The 24,514-nt window shown below is 42.8% G+C and overlaps 1 protein-coding gene across 1 annotated transcript in view; it reads right to left on the bottom strand.

Moving 5' to 3' along the window:
- Positions 1 to 317: 317 nt before the first annotated feature.
- The window catches only part of LOC148026707 (protein MEI2-like 2), a 65,776-nt gene continuing 41,579 nt past the window's right edge, over positions 318 to 24,514 (bottom strand). The window contains exons 5-13 of the mRNA XM_087691194.1: positions 15,842 to 15,958; positions 15,602 to 15,753; positions 15,417 to 15,508; positions 14,815 to 15,237; positions 14,046 to 14,724; positions 13,816 to 13,900; positions 13,604 to 13,672; positions 1,129 to 1,308; positions 318 to 1,012 (exon numbers count right to left, since the gene is read on the bottom strand). Coding sequence (XP_087547320.1) covers positions 860 to 1,012; positions 1,129 to 1,308; positions 13,604 to 13,672; positions 13,816 to 13,900; positions 14,046 to 14,724; positions 14,815 to 15,237; positions 15,417 to 15,508; positions 15,602 to 15,753; positions 15,842 to 15,958 — 1,950 coding nt within the window. The 3' untranslated portion in view covers positions 318 to 859. The remainder of the gene's footprint in view (positions 1,013 to 1,128; positions 1,309 to 13,603; positions 13,673 to 13,815; positions 13,901 to 14,045; positions 14,725 to 14,814; positions 15,238 to 15,416; positions 15,509 to 15,601; positions 15,754 to 15,841; positions 15,959 to 24,514) is intronic.

Genomic DNA, 24,514 nt, shown 5'->3' on the forward strand with positions numbered 1-24,514 from the left:
CAAGCATGAATGATCAGTATCTCTGCTAGAGTGCTTCCTTACCTAAAATCAGATATGATCTTTGTGCTCCAGTAAGAAAGGCTACAGCCAACACACCTCACTGTGACAAATATAAAACAACCGCACACAATCAATGAGGTGATTTGAAACATACTAAACTATTCCAAAATCTACTATTTCACAGGCCAAGGCAGATGAGCCAACCTGCAAATCTATCTCATTTAGAATTAAGTTGTATTTCATTGAATGGTTACTTGCTACTTCACAACGAAACTCAAGCTGATCAAAGTTAAAAATGTCATACAAGCAAAGCATCCTTCACAAGTCCGAGTAATGTTCAAAATTCCTAAGACTACAAGGTGATACAATACAATAGGTCAATCTGATTGCAAAGCAGCTTTATGCAGTACAACCATTCATTACAATTACTAGATAATGTACATCTCTCTTCCAGTCCACTTAGTGGCTTCTACAAAATTACAAAACCAAAGAATTGCAATGCACTGGTAGCATGCTATGGACTGCAACGACTTGGTAGTCCGCCTGTACATTTTGAAGCGGTTCCCACGCCTCAACGAGTGATATCCAGGACTTGTCAAAATTTCTGGCACCACTAAACTCAGATCCACAGTTGCCAACTTTTGTGCATGCCTTTGTACAAATCGCTGAATGACTCCATTTGTACAATCCCTTCACCTCAAGGGACAAAGATTACATGGGACGTCACAAATGAAGGTATCAACATGCATTTCTTTATACAAGGATACCATTCCATGCTTTGACTCATCTCTATACAGCCAGATCAAAATCTTAAGACTGGTTTTCAGAAGTACAAATTTTTACAACTCTTAACAGAATCCTAATTTCCTGTCTTCTCCAGAGAATTCGCTGAGATCTGTTCAAGTCCTGATCCAGTAGCTCCTGTCAGGAGACTTGTGTTACTCGCCTCCATAAATTCTCCGAGTTCTCTAGGTACCCTTTCCCTGTTGTTAGCTGACGTACCAGACTGCTCCTACCAGATAACAAGATATACATTCACATCCTTTAATCACAAGAAAAATAGCGAGAAACCAAAACAATACCGTCTTCCGATTATCATAAAATAGAAAGAGAAATCATTCCAAATACCTGAACACCTGCTTCAGGTCCTTCAGAATGGAAAAGGATAGGCCGACACCGCTTATCCTCATTCATCAAGCTTGAATTTTGAAAATGAGCAACAAGAGCAGCTTTCCCTTGAATGCGTGCATATGCTAAAGAGGCAACCTTCTCACTGTTAAACTTCTCCCACTTCTTTCCATTAAATGCCTGCCAGAAAACACATGTTTGAGAGTTTGATTGTATTGTGTTGAGTAAGACAGCCAGACTTAATGGACTACTTCAGTTACTTAGAGAAACTGAAGCAGTCACCAATGGTCCTTCCCAAGAGAGAAAAACAGATAGAACAGTCCAATTTCAGTTGCATGGACTGCAACCCTACCTTGACCCACACAATTTTTTCTTCTGAGAGCAATATTCTGATTAAATGGTAAATACTCTACAAAGGGTAGTACAACCAGGATGGTGAGAACCAGAAAAATAATACTGAGGAGAACACATATCTACATCACCAGGGGATATGCAATCATATAGCAAATGTTGCAAAGACCTAGTAAGAAGAGAAGAACAAAATGATGATGGCAAAAAAAGTGCCTTGATGGAGAAAGAATAATGGATCCAAGTGCTGGTCAAAAAGTAAAATAAGTATTTCCTAAATAGTGTGCCTGAGACTCGTCATGAAGCCATTAAGTCAAGTCCAATGCTTGCTGCAAACAAGCCCAAAGCTGGCTTATGCCTTCAGCAGGAAACCCCACCAATGCAATTTCTATTGCTGGGAAGGCTCCCAGAACACAGCTCCATATGCTCATGGTTCAACCTACTTTTTACAACTCGTATCTCCAAATGTTAGTACAATACCAATTGGACTCAAAAGTCTTAAACTTTAAACGTCAATGCTACATCTGATTTAAAAAATTATGCACATAATTTAAGGCAAAGTCCTATAGGCTAGACTTAATGTTGAAAGTTGAAGCTTGAGACACATTAAAACAATACACTTTAAGCATTTATAGTCTCTATTAATTGCTTCAAAGACTCAATTTTAGATACCAAAAGAGAGTCCGAATGTATTATAGGAGTCCAAAGTAGGCCATCTCATACAAAAAGTAGTGTGCACAAAGGAGAGAGAAGACTTGAGAGCAAGTGCCAAGGATCTAGATTCTACATGCTCTTCTTACTCCCATAACCACCATTAGAAGAAGCATCAATACTACTAGAGGATGCACACCTCAGTAAAATCACCCACACTCCAGGCATTGCCCTCGTCATCATACTCAAGCTCTCTAACCTCTACTTTAGAGGTAGAGATTGGTGTATCCTGATGGATTGCAGTGAGAGATGTTATGCTAACAAAGGTTCATTACACATTAATCCTTCGTTAGATCATTAAACAGCCCTAAAACTCAAATTCACTCAATGTGTTTCATTGTCACATGAGCAAACTCCCTATTTTTGGTTGGTTCTTCATCTATAAATAGAGTGTGCTACATCACTTGCAAGTTGCATCCCTTGTTTTGCAAGTTATCCTAGTTCATCCCAACCTCCATCCATCAGGTGCCTCATCTAGCTGTTGTCGTGGTGATCCTCAATTGGCGCCCATCAGTCTAGCGACTCATCCAACCAATGTTCCATCCCAAAATGTTGCCACATTCATTTCTAATCTCTACCGTGGCCATCCTCAGTTGTCACCTTCATCATCTTAACTTCTTCACAATGTGTTTTGCCCTAATTGCTCTCATCTCCATTCAGCCTGCTGTCATGCTCATCTCCAGTTATCACCTTTCAGCCTATTGACTCCAACTTGTTGATGTCATAATCATCTGTAGCATGTCGTTTTTGCATTTTCAGCACTTTTCTTCATTGGTATCTGCTTCAATTGGTGGTTCAGTGTACTCCAGATCAATCCCCAATGGACAACACACACCGACATCTCTCTCAACCAACTCCTACAAGAGTCATTGGCACATTTTCATTGATTACGGTACAGAAAGGAAAGGGTACCGCTTGTACCAACCTTTTATGAACAAGATTTTTGTTAGTAGAGATGTGGTATTCGTTGAACATGCTAGTAAGCCCTTCATGGACTGCAAAAATCAGCCCAACTGGGATCTATGGACATGTTTGACAGTTTGTTGCCATTATTTCAACAAAGTGCACCCGATTTTGGTCAATTTTAGCAACCTATTGAGGGTTTACAACAGCAAAATCTGTTGCAAACACATGCTGAACAGCAGTCTGATTTTCAGTCCATTGATCAAGGCATTGCTGATGATGAAGTGACCGATGAGAGGGCTGCTATTTGGGCAGCTAAAATAGTCCCTAGATGGCTATTCGATACATTATGGGACAACAAACAATCCATTCCACTTCCCAATAGAACTAGATGCTCTGGAGCACCGTCAAAAGCTGTTCCCATAAATGCCTATATCCACGAGGGATCCTGAAAAGCCTCCTAGCTGTAGGAAACGATATTAGCACATTGCGACTGGCAAGGGTGGCATCCGCGACTGAAGATAAGCCCAAACGTGCCATCCGGTTGAATTGTGGTCTAAGCTCGTGTTTACCTTCCCATGAATAAACGCGAGACTGCCAGCAACTCCAATTGAAAAGAGTTAGTAGCTAAGCGATCCTCCGCTGGATGCCACTGAGCCTTCTGGAGGACCAGTTTCCAGGAACATACCAAATGAGTAAGCAGCAATGAAGAAGAACTGGAGAACCGCGAATCAACATTAAGAACATGCCACCAAGAACTCCGGATTTGGGTATTGCCATGCAGAAGCCCATGGTCCTCAAGGAAATAACGGGCTATAACGACCCACGGATGATGATCCGAGCACATGGGGCGGAAAAGAGACCAACGGAGTGCCAGCATGTGAGTTTGGGCATCTAAAATAGCTCCTCCACCCATGCGTTTGGGGGTGCACACATCCGACCAAGAAATCCAGGAAATACCTGCATGCAATGAGTCCTTCTTCCATAGCATGAAACGAATAGACTGAGTAAGAGCATTCAGAGTCGTAGTAGTCCAGGGCAGCAATGGCAAGAAATATGTGAGCATTGTCAACATAATTGTCTGGGCTACTTTGAGGTGAACATGGAAGGGCCAGGCCTGAGACTTTCAATACAGAAACTTAGCCACCATTTTCTGAGAAATCCACTCAGAAGCTGCTTTGGGGGAACATCAACACCCAAAGAGTACCCAAGATGCTTGACAATGGAGCCACGAGGAACAACCATACCCTGCCAGTCCAAGGACTGCAAATCCGACTCCGTGTAGCTGAGAATGGCTGATTTGAACGCATTGATGCGAAGGCTGGACGCCTGACCAAAGAGAGCCCAAACATCCAATGCTTTTCGAAGGTTATCCTTGTCCGCACACAAAATCATAAAGCTATCATCAGCCAGGGATTGACTAATGAATTGCTGTCCAGTAGGAAGCGACAATCCGGTGAGTAGAAGCTGCCATATGAGATAACATCGAAAGAACTGGATGCGTCGCAAGGGAAAAGAAGAGAGGGCTCAAAGGGCACCCCTGTTTGACAGAGCGGGCAAGGACAAATGGCTCAGTAACACCTCCGTTCAGCATGACTCGCGAAGACGCCGCAGCACTGATGGTGTAGATTAGACGAGACATCCGAGCACCAAAGCCCATAGCAAACATAAGTTCAGCAACGAAAGACCAGTCCAGATAGTCAAAAGTCTTTTCCAGGTCCAGTTAAATCAGTACGACCTCCTGATTAGAATGCCTTGCATAATCAATTGTCAGTTGTGCATTTAATACATTGTGCAGAATGTTTCGGCCCTTAATGAAACCATACTGGAGACGGTGCACAATGGCAGGGAGATGCTTATGGAGCCGATTCGCCATTACTTTGGAAAAGATTTTGTACATAGAATCCATCAAGAAATTGGGCGCCACTGTTTCAACGTAGACGGCGAAGGAACCTTTGGAAGCAGAAAGTCCTTCTTTCCATGAGGAAGGCATGATCCCCGTTTCCCACACCTGCTGAAACAAAGCCTTCAATGGTTTCGCCAGTTGGGTAGCAAAAGCCTCAAAGAACTCATTGGTGAGACCATCCCAACCCGGACTTTTATCCTTGGGCAAGTGTAACAAAACGTCCATAACCTCTGCCTCACAAATATCTGACTCCATAGTAGCTTGCATGTCCTGCAGAACCTGATTGCGGACCAGGTCATAAAAAATCGAACGGGCTTGAGTAATTTGGGCTAAAGGTGGAGAAGTGGAACCAAGAAGGTCGCGGAAATAATTCCTGCACATATGCACAATAGTCTGCGGATCCAGGATAAGGTGGCCTTCTGCATCCTCGAGTCTGGTCATATTCTCTCGAGCAGGAGAGGCATGGAAAGCTCGAAAGAACTTATGAGTCTGACACGCACTATCTTGCAAAGTCTCCGTCAGATGTTGCAATTTGGCCTGTGATACGATTTCAGCTGAAACTCTTTAATAAGATCAGCCACCCGCATTGCCAGTGCTAGCAGAAATGCATCATCCGGAGTGTCCACCAGCAGAGAACGAACCAAAGCCAACAGGTCCTCTGCTGCTTGTCGACGCCGCCGACAAAGAGAGGCATGATAGATCCCATACTGCCGAGCAACCGCTGCACATTAGAGAGCAATCTTTCAAATGAAGCAGTGCCCTGAGAGGAGAAGTCCAAGAAGAATCTATCAATCAATTGCTGCATATAGCCCTGAAAGATTGCATGCTTCAAGTAAGACGAGTTGAAACGCAAAGGGAGTCTCTCCAGAAATTGCTTGAAAGGTGCAATGGGTTGTGCAAGCAGCTCAAGCTGCAGAGGGAAATGGTCCGACAAGGCATATTGCTACAACACTTTTATTTCGAGCATCTCGGGAAGAAAATCATCATTCTGCATGATGTATATGCGGTCCAACCGCGACCATGTTGTTGCATACTGGGCAGAATGAAAAGTAAACCCTATAGAAGACGGGTGTAGCCACGACCAAAGATCTTGCTTAAGAACAACAAGAGCCAACTCATGCCACATACGACTTTCCGGCGCATCCATTACCGAATGCTCCGATGTGGACTGGGAAGCAACACACATATTGAAATCCCCCATCAAGAAGCCCCGTCTGCCAAGTGACAAGGAGGTCTACAAAGTCTGCCAAAGCTCCCGACGAGATAACGGATCATTCGGAGCATAGAGGCCAAGTAACCATAAGATCTTCCCTTCGAATAAAATTTCAATCACCAGAAAGCGGCCATGTACATCATTTTTAATAAGAACAGGCTGATATTTGTCATGTACAATCATGAGCACACCTGAATAATGCATGGCCTGTGTCCCTGCATAGAACAAACGAAAGCCATGGCAATCCACAACTTTTCCGGCTTCTCCGTGACTCTTGTGCTCAACAGCGCACAGGACATCCCACTGATTCTCATACAATATAGTCCACATGGCATGTTGCTTGTGTCGAGAACAAATTCCTCGCACATTCCACGTGGCTATTTTCATGTGTATTCAAAACAAAATCAGGTAGGAGGCACAGCTTGCCTCGATTTGACTTTTTCTGCGAGAATGTCCAGGACTCCCTCGTCCAAGAAATCCGCCAACACAGCAAAAGAATTCTGAGGATCAGATTTGGAGGTAGACGGCATATCTGCTGACTTGGGAATGGAACGAGGATAACGACGATCCCACGGGGTAATGACGTTGCCTCTAGTATCAAAAGCCAGCTTAGCAAGTGGACCCTTTGGACGATCCGAATACATTTTCCTGGCGGGCTGAGGACGGGGGGCAGAGGAAACCATAGCAGGAGCAGTGCGCTCTGAAAACAACATTTCCTTCCTGCGCATATAGATACGCATGAAATCTTGTGAGGTAGTAGGCACAGTATTCTCCATGCCAGCAACAATCCTGTTGCCTTTTTTTGCATGTACTTCAACCCAATCAGTGGCACGGGAATCCAGACCCGAAACCTATTGTTTACCTTTGTCCAGAACTTTAGACGGGTGGATAGTATCCAACGACGGAGCATCACACACCATATCTTCCATGGGCGGCGCAACATGGCCAACATCTGAAGTGTGTTGCTGCTCCGGGCATTCGGCCATAAAATGCCCCAATTGTCCACAGGAAAAGCAATGTCCTGCAAAATTGCCCCATTTCAAACGAAAGTGTAACAGATGCATGCCAGAGCAATTGAGACGTAACCAAGCAGGCCTTTTCCTTGCAGTGTCCCATAACATACACAACCGGTTGCGATTCACAGCCCTTAGACTTGGAGGGACCAGAACAGTGCCCACAGCGGCCATAGCATCCTTCAACAGTGGCCAATAAACAGCCGGACAATTTTCCACTTCTACCCACACAGGGCATTCACGTTGCAGCAGACGCTGAAAATCTGCCATTGGGCGCCATGGAACAACATGAACCAACCGGCGATCAAAAAACAAAGGCAGTTTAGACAGGAGAGCAGCAGGGTGCGTCTTAGATTTCAACAGGACCTCAAAAAAACCTCGGGCCCCGACAAAAATCTCTTCAACACATTCCCCTTGTAGCAGACTATGCAGCCACTGGCGAATACGGGAAAGCAGTGGGATTCGACCAGTGAAGAATAGTATCACAGCGTGATCATAAAACACCGAAAAGGAGCGTAGGACAGTTTTTGGGTCCACAGTGGCTTCCAAAACATCATTAGGTGCAGAGTCAAGAAAGACTTCCTGATTATGTTGAACATAATCGCCAAGCAGAGTGTTGGCAAATTCCAGCAAATGCTCCCAGTCAACATCCTGAGAGTCCACAGAATCCGAAGCAACCTGAGCATAGGAACGATCCTGATGAACCACTGTCTCTTCCGAAGTATACTTGGTACGTTTATCCGCAGGCTAGATGTCAGGACCAGGGGGCATCTCTTCGGTGCACGGAACCATATCCTCAGGTTCCTCAGTATCAGAATCCGGGCCAAGTGCTGCCACCGTTTGGTCTATGAAATCCAGATCCAGACCAGCCATCTTGTATCATGATTGGATCTCGAAGGAGGACTGACGCGCGGTGGAGAGCGGGAAACGCAACCTTGTCCTCCACAGTCGCGACCTGTCCCAAGAGGGCGCGCGGCAGGGCACAACCCTAACAATGCAGGGGCAGGAGGGTGGAGCACGGGGCGGGCAGTCGATGGCAGAGGGGGACAGTCGGGGGCACAGGGCAGGAGCCAGGCGTCAGCAGAAACCCTAACGCACAGGGCGAAAGGGCGAAGCGCAGGCAAAACGCAAGCGCAGAGCCCACGGGGCTTCAGAGGCAAGCGACAGTGCAGGCGGCGGGGCAGGCGATGGGGCAGGCTCTAGGATAGGCGACGGGGCAGGCGAGGGGTGTCAAGATCAGGCGACAGGGCAGGCGACGGCCAGACAGGCGTCCGAGGTAGCACAGGGCGATGGGACTGCAGACTACAGGGCAGACGAAAGCAGACGGGCGGCTGCAGGCGTGGCAAAGGGAGTGGTCAGGGAAACGGCACAAGGACCACGACGGCGCTGAGGAGCAAGTCGCGTGAGCCGAACGCTAGCGATATAGGCGGGCGATAGCAGGGACTCCAGCCTTCAAGACGAACGATGGGCAGGCGACGGCCTATGGCGTCTGTACGCGGGGGGAACCAGGCCACGGATGGCAATGAGGTGGCAGGTCGCGAGCATGCGCCATCGCTTCTCCCCTTGACTTTCTCTCTCTCTCTCTCTCTCTCTCTCTCTCTCTCTCTCTCTCTGTGGTTGAAGATTCAAAGTGTCAAGACAACCCACAAGCCAATCAGGAGTCCATGCAAAGTTCAAATTTGATGCATTCTCAACTCTTACAAATCACAATCAAATTTCAGCCTATCCTCAATTCCAAGGTAATTATCCATTTATATTGTCTAATTTCAAGGAAAATTGGGATAATTGGGGCAATTGGCAATTTGGAGCTACGGGGATAATCAAGTCAATTTTGGGACATTTGGGACAATTTGGAGCATTGAAGGGTATTGGGGAAATTAGAGGGACATTCTTTGGGGCAATTTGGGTCATGCAGGGCATATTTGGGGGACTTAAGACATGTGCCCTTTCCCCTTGTTCTCATTCCTTGACCTTGGACATTTCCCCCGTTCCAAGGGATCCAGTTCCCCGTTCCAGGTAACTATGGTATATGGTCATATGAGGCCGATTTGCCAAACCAAAACTCCTCACGGATGCCATTATTTAAGGACTTGTTTGGAGAGCGGTTGCAAATGTGAACCACCGTTTTAAGTGCCTCTCCCCAAAATTCATGAGGGAGATTAGCAATGGACAGCATGCACCGCACTCTTTCACATAAAGTCCTATTGTACCTTTCAACCACCCCATTTGAAGAAGGGCTGTAAGAAGCTATAAGCTCCCTCTTGATTCCATGCAAGTCACAAAAAGACTTAAACTCAATAGATGTGACTCACGCCCATTATCAATTCTCAAGCATTTCAACTTTCTACTTGTCTGAGTGGTCACAAATGCATGAAAAGTTTTAAAAACAGCAAACACTTCACTTTTCTTTTTCAACAGATAAACCCAAATCTTCCTGGAACAACCATCAATAAAAGAGACAAAATATGCAATACCACCCGACAATTTCATGGGCATACTACATACATCAGAATGCACTAAGTCCAAGACATTGGACTTACGGGAGACACCACAGTAAAAGGAATTTTTCATTGGCTTTCCAAACTGACAGTCACTATAAAATTCAAGTTTAGAGCCTTTTCCATCAACCCTCTTCAAAGAGGTAAGGCCATCAAGTCCTTTCTGGCTCATATGACCTAATCTCTTGTGCCACAACTCCAAATGACAACCAATTTCAACAACTGCAAGAAACCTGCCACTCAAAGCTTTACAGTGCAAACAATACAAAGTGCCCTTCTTGGTTTCTTTTGCAATCAGCATGGAACCCTTTTTCAATTCCACAAACCACTACCAAATAGTATAGTGTAACCATGCAAGTCGAGCTGACCAACAGATAGTAAACTCTTCTTGATGCCAAGCACATATTTGACATCTTTGAACACAGGCTCTTACCCAGTATCCAAAGACAAGTGTACAGTGCCAATCCCATCAATGTTGCAAGCATGGTTATTTCCAAGATATACTTTTCCATAACTTCCTACATTGAACATAGCGAAACACTTCAAGAAAGGAGTTACATGGAAAGAGACACCAAAGTCTACAATCCAAGTCTGAGTGACACCATCATCAGCTCACAAAAGTGCATCAATCACATCAGCCTTGGTAATCTACATATCCTCCATGTGACATACAAGGGCATCATAATCTACTGCACATAGTACATCAGCCTCTGTATCCGAGTGCTCCTCTATGACTACACTGGAGGCCACATTGGCCTTTTCCTTGCCTTTGGCTGCCTCAAATACATCTGTCTTATCCTCTTTCTTCTTTTTGTCTCTTGCATTCTTCTTTCTCTCTTGTTCCTTCTTGTAGTACTTGCAATCAGGCTTCTTGTGACCCTTCCGACCACACTGATAGCAAGTAGCATCACTCTTTTCCTTTCCTTTGCTCTTGCTTTTGCGTCTTTGTCCAACATTTGCATTTTTCTTTTCAACCCTGCCTCTAACATTGTAAGCTGAGTTGCTACCTTTCTCCACTAGACTTACATCTAGTTTCTTCATTCAAGATTGAACCCCTCACACCATCATATGAGAGATTGGGGTGTTATTACTTAGAGAAACCACCAAGGTCTCCCAGGAATCAAGCAATGTCATGATCAGCAAGATCGCCCTCAACTTATCATCAAAATCCAGATTAGCATCCTTGAGCTGATTTAAAATACCAGTAAATGCACTCAAGTGCTCAGCCGCAAGCTTGGACTCATCCAGTCGTATATTCACCAACTTCCGCATTAAATGCACCTGATAAACAAGTGTGGTGATCTCATAGGTAGTTTTTAACTTCTCCCATATTGCATAACCAGTATCTAAGCCCTTAATGTCTGTCAAAATGCCATCAATGACACCCATCTTTATATAAGACAGCCTTTTTGTTGACTCTGGCCCAGTCTGCATCAGACTTTGTGCAGGTTTATCTTCCTGCAAAGCATCCTCACAATCCTTTAAGAATAGTATGCCCTGCATACAATCTTTCCAAAGGTCAAAACCCTGACCATCAAACCGTTTGATTTCCTTCAAACTCTTAATGTCAAAACTAGAAAAAGTTGCAGCCATTTTTATCACAAACACAAGTGTAAATGCACTGAACTACAAGAGCACAAGCTGAACCAGCAAATACACTAATGTTCTTGCCCAACCAGCAATAAACCTCTGCTGTTTTATATAAACCAGCCCCCACACGGGCAATTACTGCAGAAATTTACCAAAATCTACACAAAATCCCAAATTTTCAGGTCCAACAATGCGTAAATGTCAGCCAACTAACCAAGCTGAGCAAAAATTTCATCAATACATGAAAAGCCCCAATTTTTCTAGGTCCAATGTCAATAAATTTTACTCGGATGAGCAAAATTCCAACAAATTTGGCAAAATCCCCAATTTGACTGAGGTCAACATGCACAATGTATACAATTTCTGACACAAATGTCACTGTGAAGCATAAACATCAGATCTGGGAAAACCCCCAAATTTCCAAGCTCAAATTTGCACAAGTCTGAAAACTGTGCTTCCATGCATGAACCCCCGTCAGAGCAAGAGGATAAGAAAAATTGAAAAGAAATTTCTGATTAAAAGAAAGAGGGAGGGGGGGGGGGGGGGGGGGGGGGGGGCGCCATGGACCTGCCAACCCGTCACATCACCTGCCCACTAGCGTCGCAATTGACCCTACCCCGTCCTGATGCGCCTGTCGCCTGGTCCCCACGTCGACTTGCATGCTGGTTGTCATGACCTGTCCACCCATCCTGCCTGTTGGTTGGAACCTATCGTCTGTTGGTCGTGCGGCTGCCTGCTGGCGCCTATTGACTGACACTTCCAGTCCGTCTCATCCTCCTCGTCACGTGTCAATGGCCTGCTCTACTGCGACTGTAGCCTGCGGCTATTGCCTGCACCTCAACAGCCTGTTTGACCTGTCGATCTCAATGACGACTGCACTGTGTGCAGTGATGACTGCAGGCTTGTACTGTCAGCTCGGATACCAGTTGTTGTGAGTGGTTATTGGGAAGTGTGAAGATCTTCAGCAGCAGAAGAGTGCAAATGAGTGAGAGTGACGAAGAAAGAGCGATATGATTTGGGTGTACCAACAATGTGTTGGTACACAAAGAATAAAATGTATTTAAACTTAGGGCATGTAAGGGTGCATTCACATGTACAATATAATAATACACATGTACAATACACGGAGGTGATAAAGGACCTTTACATCCCAACACCAAACTGCCTCAATTCACCTTTGCTAAAGGAAATGCTCATTATTCTAGTAGATGACCTTCTAAAATCTGATAGACTCTTACATGTATTCAAGTGTGATCTGTGAACCGCTAGCAGTTCTGAGCTTGAGAAAACTTACAATTTTTCTGTCAGTCAGTCATTACATGTCTTGATGATGTATTAATAGACGATGCATCATGATGCTTCAATTTCCACACGCTAAGCAAAGGCATGTGCTTGACATGCCTCGCAAACCATGAACAAAGATCAGGACTTTTGAATAGCCCAAACAATGTCTCTGTCAACTGAATGAAATGGATGCACCTAATTCTTGTGCACGTTTTGGCCCATCCATGAGTGGATCAGCATGCTAATGCTCTTTGGCACATGAGCAAGTCATTAAAATGATTACTTATCAAAAAAACGTTTTACCAGGATTTTGAGACAGCAAACTGGCTTTAAAACAAAAGGTGTTTCTTTGGTGATGTTTGATTTGAGTAATTCTGTGATTTGAGTAATTCTGGTCAGGAAATTTGGTTGAGCATCAAATTGTCTCCACTTCATTACCTGATGTGCTCACAGCCTCCAAAGGTGGTGCTCACCAACTTTGGCATTGCCAAGCTAGTAGAGTTCATTTGGATAGGCTTTCCAAATAGTAAAATGCTAGATTTCCTTCCTGGGATTTGGGAAAAGATCTGTTTGGCAGATCTTCTCCTAGATTATCACAGTACTCAAGTCCTTACTTCAGATAGAGGTGCTCAGAAATACGGATATAAAAAAACATTATTTTGTTGCCTACAGTTTCTTTATATGCTCATTGAAAAAACCACATGTGATAGCAGCTATGCTGGTTATGTCCATATTCCTCACATGGATGTGTTTAAAGCAGTATTTTCTACATGATTTCTATGACTACACCTTTGAGAAATAGTCCCTTCATACATTGCTTAACAAACTAAAGAAGTGGGGGTCCCACCCCCTTTTCTCCTTTTTTCCTTTTTTTTCTGAAAAGTACACAGATCCCACATGTTTGGATTAATGCATATGCACAAGCACGTAGGTACATAGGTATAAATTCAAACAAGGCTGCAGACTTGCATAAACTGTGTTCTCCATTCAACTTTTAGTATTTACATACCTGGTAGAGGGCAATGATGTGGGAAGGAGAGGTCATATTGATGAATGCATAGCCCACATTACATTTGTTCTGGAGTAGAGCACGTAAAGAAAGCACACAAAATCAGACCATTACTACCAATCAAAAAGCTCTTCCTAAAAGTAGTTCTCTGGGTCTTTGTTTCAAGTTTCAACTGTACCAGCTTGAACTTTTTTTATAATGAAGGAAAGTACCTTGAAGTCTATTGGCAAATACAAGAAGTCATATGTTCCGCAATGATTCTCATCAATTGCTGCTAAGAGCATCTTGGAGGTGTACCTGCAAGTGTCATTCCATACACACATGATTTAGACAGCAAAATTGCACGGACTCCTCTGAACTACCTAATGCGATAATATGAGAACACACAGCATGCTTGTGGCCAGAAAGGTGTAAGTATCAATAACACGCTTCAAAACCTTACTTGTTTGGGATGTTCTTGATCATAAGAGTGGTTCTAGTATCTTCGCCACATAAAATGCGATCAATATCAAGTTGGTACTGCTTCTTATTATCTGTTTGAGAGGCATTACTCTCTGTCCTGCGGATTCTGGCACGCTCAGCAAAACCATCAGAAGTGCCTGGCATGCCTGTCTGAAACATATAGCCCCTTCGATAAGGTAACATCATTCCAAAATTTGGTGGACTGCTCTCAAAACCACCATTGCTTCCTAGACTTGCAGAGATTGGAAAAGCACCATTCCTGTCCACTGTTGGAAGTCCATTACCACCAAGCACTCCACTAACAGACCCTAAGGAGCTAGGGCCAAAAAAGGATGCATCAGGTGACTCCATATGATAACTGAGCTGTCTTTCCAAGTTCGAAGGATTCCCTGAAGGGGCAGACCCAACATGATATCTATGGGAAGAAAAACCTGTGCTAACAAAGTGAGCAGAAGATCCAGTATATCTGATTGGTTGAACTGAGCCATGTCTTGTAGAATTAAGATTTTGGCTGATAGGAGGTGTTCCCCATCCATGTGGATTAGTGATTTGGTGATATGAGCTGGAAGTCCCCCACAAGAATTGAGGCCCAGATAAAGATGTGTTTCCACCAGGACCTGAGTTTACATGACCTAGTCCACCGTTTGGAACACCAATAGCTGCATCAACGAACAAGACCAGCATATCATAAGTTGCAATGTATATGACAACCTTTTAAAGAACACTGAAGTGGAAACTCTTGTCAATACCTCCTGGAGCATTTTCAAAGAAGGAAACATCAGTTCCAGCACCACTAGTAGTTCTTGTAAGTCGCAACCCTTCCGTGCCATCAAAATTAGTATGAGATGATAAAGAACCTCTTCTAGAAACAGGTCCACAAGGTTTATAAAAGGGCATCGAGCCATTATGGTGATCAGGTAATGAGTGAGCACGATGAGCAGGTATGACAATGCTAGTAGGCATAGAAGGCGAACTTGCGTCCACTGAACTGGTCTGCCCTAAATAACTCCCTATTGTTCCAACACGGACTGAGACTGGTGGGGGTAATGTCACAGAAAATCCAGGGAAGGGTTTATTTATCCCAGGAACATAACTTCCACTTGAAGGATGCAGGGTCCGAGCAGGGGTATTTTCCACAGGACTACCAAATTGTCCCCACGAAGAAATATGTCCTGAAACAGGCAGGTTGTCAGTAAGCTAAGTTTCAAAAGGTAACTCTGGACATCAGCACTTCTATAGAACAAATTATAGAGCAGATATGCCCGTACAACTCCAACCCAGAGAGGGAAAAAAGGAAAAAAAAAAGCAGAGAAAGAGAGGGAAAAAAGTGTTTTGAGACTCCAAAGCTAACCTGGTGGAGAGCTTGCCACAGGAGAACCTGATTGTTGCCAATATGAACGGTTTTCCTCTTGTTCTATGTCCACACTTAGCTGCTGCATTAAGCTGAATAAAGTTGAAGAAGCAATGCACATGTGAGATATGTCCCAACAGCTTCACTAAACTGAAATAAGTACATTAATGATGGTCTTTCACAACCTTCGTCGAGCACCACCAGGACGACTGGGCTCTAGCTTGATTCGCTTCCCTGCAATATCACTTCTGTTCAATGCTCGCAAAGCTGCTTCAGCTGCTCGAACATCATAGAACTCAATAAACTTATGGTGGCGCTTATGTGGAGTCTCTCTAATCTGCAAAATGCATAGATGCCAATGTAAGTCAAAGTAGATTTAATGTCAATTAGAATACCACTGTAAGTGATCAAAACAAAAATGCTACCTCCTTGACTTCTCCATATTGTCCAAAGATTTGACGAAGGTCATCGTTGGAAACAGATGCATCTAGATTGAAAACAACAAGTGTCCCCTGATTGACATCTTTGTCGGAAGGATTATCCTGTAAAATCATAAGAAACAGGAACAAAAGAAAAGATACTATAACGAATCAAAAAAAATTTCTAACAGCATGAACCTGCTGGCTCTCTTGCCTACCAAAGTCAAAGCACCATTTTGAAATATACATTAAAAAGAAGATCTTCACAAATTTCTAGTCACCACAGACATTGTTCACAATTTCTAGGTAATATATCAAACAAGCATGCATGGGTGCTTGTGAGCATTGCCCTTGTGGGTTTTCTTTTTGACCTGCTGCTCCTCCACCTTAATGCCACTTAGCAAACGAACCTTGTATCATGGTTAGAGAAAAGAAAATGGGCAGTATAGCATGTGAAACTACATCTGAAAATAGTTATATTTACTCTTTCTTTTAGACAAGAGGCTTCATCAGGCATGCACACATGTCAAGTGTTTGAGACTGTTAAGTGGTTAAGGTGTGATATGATTGCTTGTTGTGCAATATTCTATTTTCATGTAGATTTTCGCTATTGAAGGATCTTTATTAAGACTGATCGCAAAATGAGTATATACTAAAAAATTCTAACCAGTACAGACTCAAGATCCATAAATGTCTAGAGGCTGAAGTACATATTGTTGGGTGTAAAGGCCCTTTTCACACTCTCCCGTGTATATATTACTTCACACACGTGAACCCACCCTAAAAGGTGTAAGTGTACCGTACCCTAAGTATAAATATATTCTTTTATTCATTGTGTGTACCACACTGGTACACACCTATCCGACGACTCACTCTCACACTATCATTGTCAAACATTGTTCAACTCTGAGTAATTGAACTCCTTGATTACTGCGCCTGCTCTCAGCTCTCTCTCTATATGCTTCCGCTTCAACTCTACAAATTGGTATCAGAGCCAATGGCTCACGCAAGCAGGCAATCGGTCTATCAGGCCATTGAGGAGTAGACAAGCAGGTATCAGGCGACTGACTGGTCGGGTGACTAGTTGGGTACAGCTAATGTGCCGGGCGTCAATAGTTGGGTGCAGGCATAACAGGCCGGGCGACTAGTCGGGTGCAAGCATAACGGGTGTCAGACGCAAGGACGACTGACGGGACTGGAGGTGTGCAACACGACGGAAGGCTTGCGCATGACGGGGACAGGGTGTCGGGCTGCACAAACGACACACAGCAAGTCAACAACCCATTTTCTTGTTTTTTTACTTCATCTTATTTTTCCTTCTGTACTGGGTGTTCACACATACAAGCACAGAGTACAAATCTATGCAAATCTGTTTCTTAAAATTTAGGGCCTTTCCCAAATTTGGTACCTGACACATATTGCAGTGACCTCTGGACCATAAATTGCAGACATTGAGTACACAGGCGTCAAAAATTTTGGGGATTCTCAAATGCGAGTGAAATTTTTGCTTGGTTGAGCCAATTTCTTGGAAATTGTGCACTCTTGGACCCAAAAATTTGGGGCTTTTGCAGAAATCGTGAAATTTCTGCAACATTACCCGCACTTGATGCTCGGGAAGATGTATTTATGCAATTGGAGCAGATTCTCTGCAGAAATTTTGGGGCTTTTCACATTGGTGATGTTTTTTTTTTTAGTCGTTTCGAGACTAGACAATGAAATTTGCAGCAAATTCACTACTGAGTGGGAGTCTTTAGAGTTTCAAATGCTTCAAATGTTGAAAAGGGCAGCTTCTCTTGGTACATGTATTGCTGAATACTCATTATGCAGTGAAACAATGATGAATACAGCATTTGGGTCATTGCATTTGGGAATTCTGGTGATGTATTACTAAAGTGGGAGTTATCCTTAATGCAAATGTATCAGATTTAATTCATGCATATGCTGTAATCAGTATTTGAGACTGAAATTTGCAGCTAAACACCTGCTTCTTGGACACCTTGGAAGTACAAGAGTGTGTACTTGTTGTTACAATTCAGAAACCTTGCTATTGGCTGAAAGCATTCAGCCCTTTATTGCAGTTGTGTATTGCTGAAGATGGCTAGTAGTGCATCTACATCTAACACAAAGAATCTCTTTGAGATTCGTAAATTTGACGGAAATGGTTTTGATCTTTGGAAAGATCGTATGCAAGGTATACTCTTTCTGAAGGATTGTGATGATGCTTTAGAAGAACATAAGCCTGTTGCTTTTCAAATGAGAATTGGGCTAAAATGAATAAAAAGGCCATTCTAACATTAAAATGGCCCTCACATATGATATCTTGGTTGATATAAAGGGGCTTGATATTGCCTATGTAGTTTGGGAGAAACTCAAGGCTACTTATGAGAATACAACTCTTGTCAATCAAGTACATCTCATACGGAAGTTGGTCGACTTGAACCTTGATGAGTCCAAGCCTACCTCAGAGTATTTGAATGCTTTCACTGGTATTTTGAATCAGTTACAAGATGCAGGTTTGCCAGCTTTTGATTCTAAATTAAAGGCTATCTTCTTGCTCATGAACTTTCCCGATTCATGGGAAGCATTGGTTATGTCATTAAGCAATACCCCCAACTTGACATTTGATGGTGTGCATGGTTCTATTCTAAATGAAGAGATTAGACGCAAGGCAAGTGGGGAAAACAGTGGATCAGCCTACAATGTAAGAGGAAGAACTGAAAAAAGGTATAATGCTGCAAATAAAAACAAAAATCGCAGCAAAAGCAAGGAAAACCAGCAAGATGTAACTTGTTATCAATGTGGTCGCAAAGGGCATAAAAATCCCGATTGCACGTACTTTAAAAAGGAACAAGAAAGTAAGAAGCAGGCTAATGCAAAAGGTAAAAAGAATGACAAGGATGGCAGCTCTACCCCTAAAGAGATAGAAAAAGTAAATGTGGTATCTAGTGTTGTTATTGAGGAAATAGAAGATGATAAATATGCTGATTTGCTGGTTGCATTTTCAGATCCGCTTGCTATGACAGTGGAGGACATGTATATCACTAAAACAGATGTGATAGATGCTTTGTTGTCAGCTCATGATGGTTTGTCACAATCGTGGATTGTTGACAACGGCGCTTCTTTTCATGTAACTCCATCTCTGGAGTGTTTTTCTACTTACACAAAAGGTAAACTTGGAAAAGTCTATCCTGGCAATAATTATGCATGTGATATTGAAGGAATGGGCACCATACACCTGGTGGCTCTAGAAAATGGTCAAAAATTGATTCTTCATAATGTTAGGTATGTTCTTGGCATCAAGAAGAGCTTGCTTTCTATTGGGCAGCTAGACAGCAAAGGTTCCTTCACTACTTTTAGTGGTGATATGTGGAAAATCCAGAAAGGATCTATGCTAGTCACTAGAGGTGGTAAAAAGAGGACTCTGTATTATCCCTACTACAAGGCACTTCCTAGAAAGTTTGTTCCAGTTGCTAAAGTACAGTCACACATGGAGTTATGGCACAAGCGTCTTGAACATATGAGCCAAAAGAATTTGCAGGCACTCTCTTCACTTGGAAGAGTTGATGTGAAAAGCTCAAAGCTTGACTTTTGTGATGAATGTGGTCTTGGTAAACATGTAAAGAGTCCATACTCTCATGGATCCTCTAGGAAGGCATGTATCTTGGATTTAGTCCATTCTGATGTTTGTACCATGTCAATAAAAACTCATAGTGGTTTCCGTTATTTTGTGTCTTTTATTAATGACCATTCTAGGAAGTTATGGATCTACTTCCTTAAGCAGAAAAGTGAGGCATTGGATGCTTTTAAAAGGTTTTATGCATTGGTTAATACTCAAAAAGGCTTAAAGTTAAAATGCATAAGAACAGATAATGGGGGAGAGTATGTATCTAAAGAATTCAATAAGTTTTGTGATGACAATGGGATTAAACGAGAGCTTACAGCTCCTTACAATCCATCATCTAATGGTGTGGCTAAGCGAATGAATCGCACATTATGTGAGAAGATTCGATACATGCTGTCCACCGCTAATCTCTCGCAATTGTTTTGGGAAGAGGCACTTAAAACCGCGGTGCATATTTGCAACCGATCTCCACATCGTGCACTTGAAAGTGGCATCCCTAAAGAGGTTTGGTCTGACAAACCTGCTTCATATGACCACTTAAGAGTCTTTCGCTGCGAATGCTGTGTACATGTACCTGTTGATAGTAGAACCAAACTTAACATGAAATCTCATAGAGGCATCTTCATGGGTTATGGAGATGAAGGTGAAATGGGCTATCGAGTTTAGGTTCCAAGCATAAAAAAGGTGCTACACAGCCAAGATGTGGTATTCAATGAGTCAAAGCTACTAAAAAATGTCACATCTAATGACTCAAACAAAAAGAAAGTTAAATTTCAGCATGTTCAGTTACTTAAGCAACAATCAGCCACACTGAAAATTCAGCTCCTATTGATACTGATTATGACAATCAGTGTATCATTATTGAGCCAGATGAAAATGGATAGCAAGGGGATGCTGAACATCAGCTTGAGCACCAAAATCAGCATGCTGAAAATGAATTACAGTAGCCTGAAATTGCATTACAACAACCTGAACATGCAGTCTGCAACCAAACAATGAGGTCATTGACATTCCCTTGGATGTGGATCCATTACCTAATAACATAGATCATTGGGTAAGAAGGTCTACACGTGTCAAAAGACCTATAGAAAGATTTGATCCTTCTTTGGACTGCATTTTGCTCACAAATGAAGGTGAGCCTCTTACATATAAAGAGGCCTTATCATGTGAGGTAAAGAAAAAGTGGGAGCTACCCATGCAGGAAGAAATGAAGTCATTGTATCAGAATGATAATTGGGATTTGGTTACATTGCCCAAGGATAGAAAAGCCATCCCTAACAAATGGGTCTATAAAATCAAATGTGTGGATGGCAAACCCAAATACAAAGCCAACTTGTGGCTAAGGGCTATACACAAAAGGAGGGCATTGATTTTCAGGAAGTGTTTTCTCCTGTTGTCAAAATGACCACTCTTCGAGTGTTATTTGCCATTGTAGCATCTATGGATCTTGAACTTGATCAAATTGATGTTAGAACTGCATTTTTGCATGGTGATCTGGAAAAAGAGCTGTACATGAAATAACCCTAAGGCTTTGTTATACATGGAAAGGAGCATTTGGTATGTAAGCTTAAGAGAAGTTTGTATGCTTTGAAACAGGCTCCTAGACAATGGTATAAAAAGTTTGATGCCTTCATGCTCTCATATGGTTTTAAAAGGAGTAGTACAGATCACTACTTATATATTAAGAAGGCTGATGATGGAAGCCTTATTATACTTGTGCTTTATGTGGATGATATGCTTATTGCTGGTAAGTATAAAAGCTAGATTAATGCATTGAAAAGGTAGCTGAATTCAGCCTTTCCTATGAAGGATTTGGGTGCAGCTGAACATATTTTGGGCATCCATGTAACACGAGATAGAGAGCAACAACTCTTATTTCTCTCACAAGAAAAGTACATCAGCAAAGTACTTGATCGTTTTTCTATGGCTGATGCTAAGCCTCTTGGTGTACCTTTTCCACCCTATCTTAAGCTTAGCAAAGCAGATTGCCCAAAAGATGATAAGACAGCTAGTACTATGAAGGATGTTCCTTATGCTTCAGCTTGTGGTTCACTCATGTATGCTATGGTTGCCACTAGACCTAACATTGCTTATGCAGTGGGAGTTGTCAGCAAGTTCATGTTAAATCCTAGCAAAGCACATTGGGAAGTAGTGAAATGTATCTTACGGTACCTTAAGGGCACACAAAGAAAATGTATTTGCTATGGCAAGGGTAGGTTGGATCTACAGGGATATTGTGATGTAAACATGGCAGGTGACTTGGATACTCGCAAGTCTACTAGCGGATATATCTTTATCTTGACGGGTGGCGTGGTTTCTTGGTGCTCTAGATTGCAAAAAATAATGGCACTCTCTACCACCTTGGCTTTCTACATTCGCCGATGCAATATAGTCACGCAAATCCTCGAGTTGGTTCGCCTTTCAAGTTCATGATGGGGGATTAGAGAAAGAGCATTGTTTGCTCCTAATCTATTCCCACATGAGGGGACTCCTTCAATAGTGTATCCATGGTCATGATGTGCTTTTTGCGGAGCTATTTCATGACAAGCATCAAAATTCGGCTATTTCTACTCCCTATTTTTAGGGCTTGGTATGATTGACATTCACATCAGTGTCTTTTCAAGGCACCTTGGTGGCAGCTTGATCACCCACTACTTGGGAATCCATGGTTCTCTTTGCTTGTTATTGTTGTATGTACTATGGTGGTACAAGTTTCTAGCATATCATTGTTGTGCTACGGCACATGATGATGATTCCTAGGGGCTTGTTGTTCCCCATCATTGTATATTTCATTGTGTTTGTTACCCATAATCTAAGGAGCACATTAGCATTAGTACATTTCATGGGCCTTATTCGTAGTATTTGAGCATAGGTGTTTCCTCTCCGCTTTCCTCATTCGTTTGCAAATATGCATCCGCTGAAGGGAGGGAGACTAGAAGCACTCCAATGGTCACCATCGCCCATGTGGCTTGTACTCATCTTCTTGTGCTCTGGCACATCAATTCCATGGCATGTTTCTTCATTCACTGAGGTTTTGTGTTCTTGCTTTCTTGTTCATCTCTTTCAGTATTCAGCAATTGTTTCTTTGCTTGCACGTTGTATCTCTTTCTCACAAATCCTCTACTTATGTTCAAATAGACAAGGGCTTCACAGTGTGACTATTGAAATGAGGGTTGGCAATTAGCCATTACGATTCTCGACTCCAAGATCCTCTACTTACGTTCAAGTCTTTGTAGACATAGACTTCTTAGTGTGATTACTCAAATGAGTGGTTCTTGGAGCATTATAAAAAGTCACAAACTTCTATAGAGACAACCTACAAGGCTTCTATGGGGGTGGAACACATTGCCTACGCAATCTCTTTTAGAGATGGTGCTCCTAGCTGCTACTCCTTATTTAGGCCTTTGTCCATATCTAAGATTTGAGGATATGCTAGCAAGATATTTTGCATGGTCATCGTATGTCTCTAAAGCTTGTCAATGAGTTGGTGGAGAATATTAAGAGCTCAATCCACTTCAAGTTTGTGTAACACTTTCCTTGGGCAGCCACACCTTGTTTCTCATGTCATGCACAATGTATGTCTGAATCATAGAAACATGAAACTGCCGGTATGGCCCTCCAGCACAACAAAACGCCATCCCCGGCACGAATCTTCCCCAAACCACATCCCCAAACTGCGAAACGTTCCCAGTTCGAAACAGAACAGGGAACACCACCTGGCATGCCAGTTACCTAGTCACCTCCTACCCTTGCGCCTCCCGCCTACACATTTCGCCCCCACCTGCACGTTTCCTCCGACCTCCAGCTTGCGGCATTCACTTCCTTCTTCTCTAACTTCTCACTTCCTTCTTCTCCAACTTCTCCAAGTTCAGTAGACTTGCACCGTCACCTCCAAGCTCCTCATCTCTCTTCCTTCTTCTCCAACTTCTCACTTCCTTCTTCCTCTACTTCCCTCTTCTCTCTCTTCTCCATTCTTCTCTTCTTCCTTCTCCCTTCTCTCCTTTTCCCTTCTTTCTTCTAAGTTCTCAATTTCTCCCTCACTCGAGTCTTGAGCCTTCTCTCTTCTCTCAAGTCTCTTCGCAATAGCTAGTCCTTTAGGCTTTTTTCAATCATTTTTATTTCAGTTTTCAACCTGAAATGGCTTCATCTTCCTGCCCCGTTTGTCATGCCAATGATCAAGGAAGAAGATCTGATGATTGGTCATGGTGGAAAGAAGTAAATGCTAACTGCCCATTGAGTAGTGGAGAATCTCGACCATGGGCTTGCAAGCTTTGCCCATACAAGCGAACTGGTGGAGCAAACAAGATAGTCCATTGAACCAAGCATTTCTATTTTGAATTTTTATTGATTTTAAATTTTCAAAGTTTCTTAAATATTAGAGTATAGAATACCAATTGCCACTTCTTTCGTCTTATGCATAATTAGGTCCAAGCTCATCTCCTACCAAATTTAGAGATACAATTTTGTTACGTCTAGACCACGACGTGTTGCAGTTAACCCTGCAACTTTTGTGACACCATCCCCATCAGATGTGTCTAGAGCAAGATAAATATCAAAAAGTGCTATTTCCACGCCTACTACAAGCATTGCATTAACCATGGCATCAACAATGCCACATGTTGCATGTAAATAGAGCACACTTGATGCTAGTTGGGATCCCAAGAAGAAGGAAGAGATGGATACCTCAGTGGCACATTTTTCCTATCATGACCACATTCAATTTCGTACAGCCGAATCAGAGTATTTTAAATTGATGTGCAAGAAGATTGGTAAGTATGGCTCTTCATATGTACCTCCATCATCAAAGACCATACGTATCACTTTGCTCGACAAGGAAAAGCGCCTTGTTGAGTAAGCAGCAGTGACTAGAAAGAGCCTATGGACTAAAAATGGAGTTTTGTTGATTGCTGATGGTTGGAGTGATACACACAAGCGATCCATTCATGGCATGGTTGCTTATTCTCATGGAAAAATGTATCTCATATCTTCACATGATGCCTCGGGGACAGGAAAGTCAGTAGATGTACTTGCAACAAAGTGGATTACAAGTATTGAGC

This window comes from Lygodium microphyllum, chromosome 13 (assembly GCF_053477565.2).
Source record: "Lygodium microphyllum isolate KBCC chromosome 13, Lygodium_microphyllum_v1.1.10, whole genome shotgun sequence".
In the NCBI taxonomy this organism is placed as follows: Eukaryota; Viridiplantae; Streptophyta; class Polypodiopsida; order Schizaeales; family Lygodiaceae; genus Lygodium; species Lygodium microphyllum.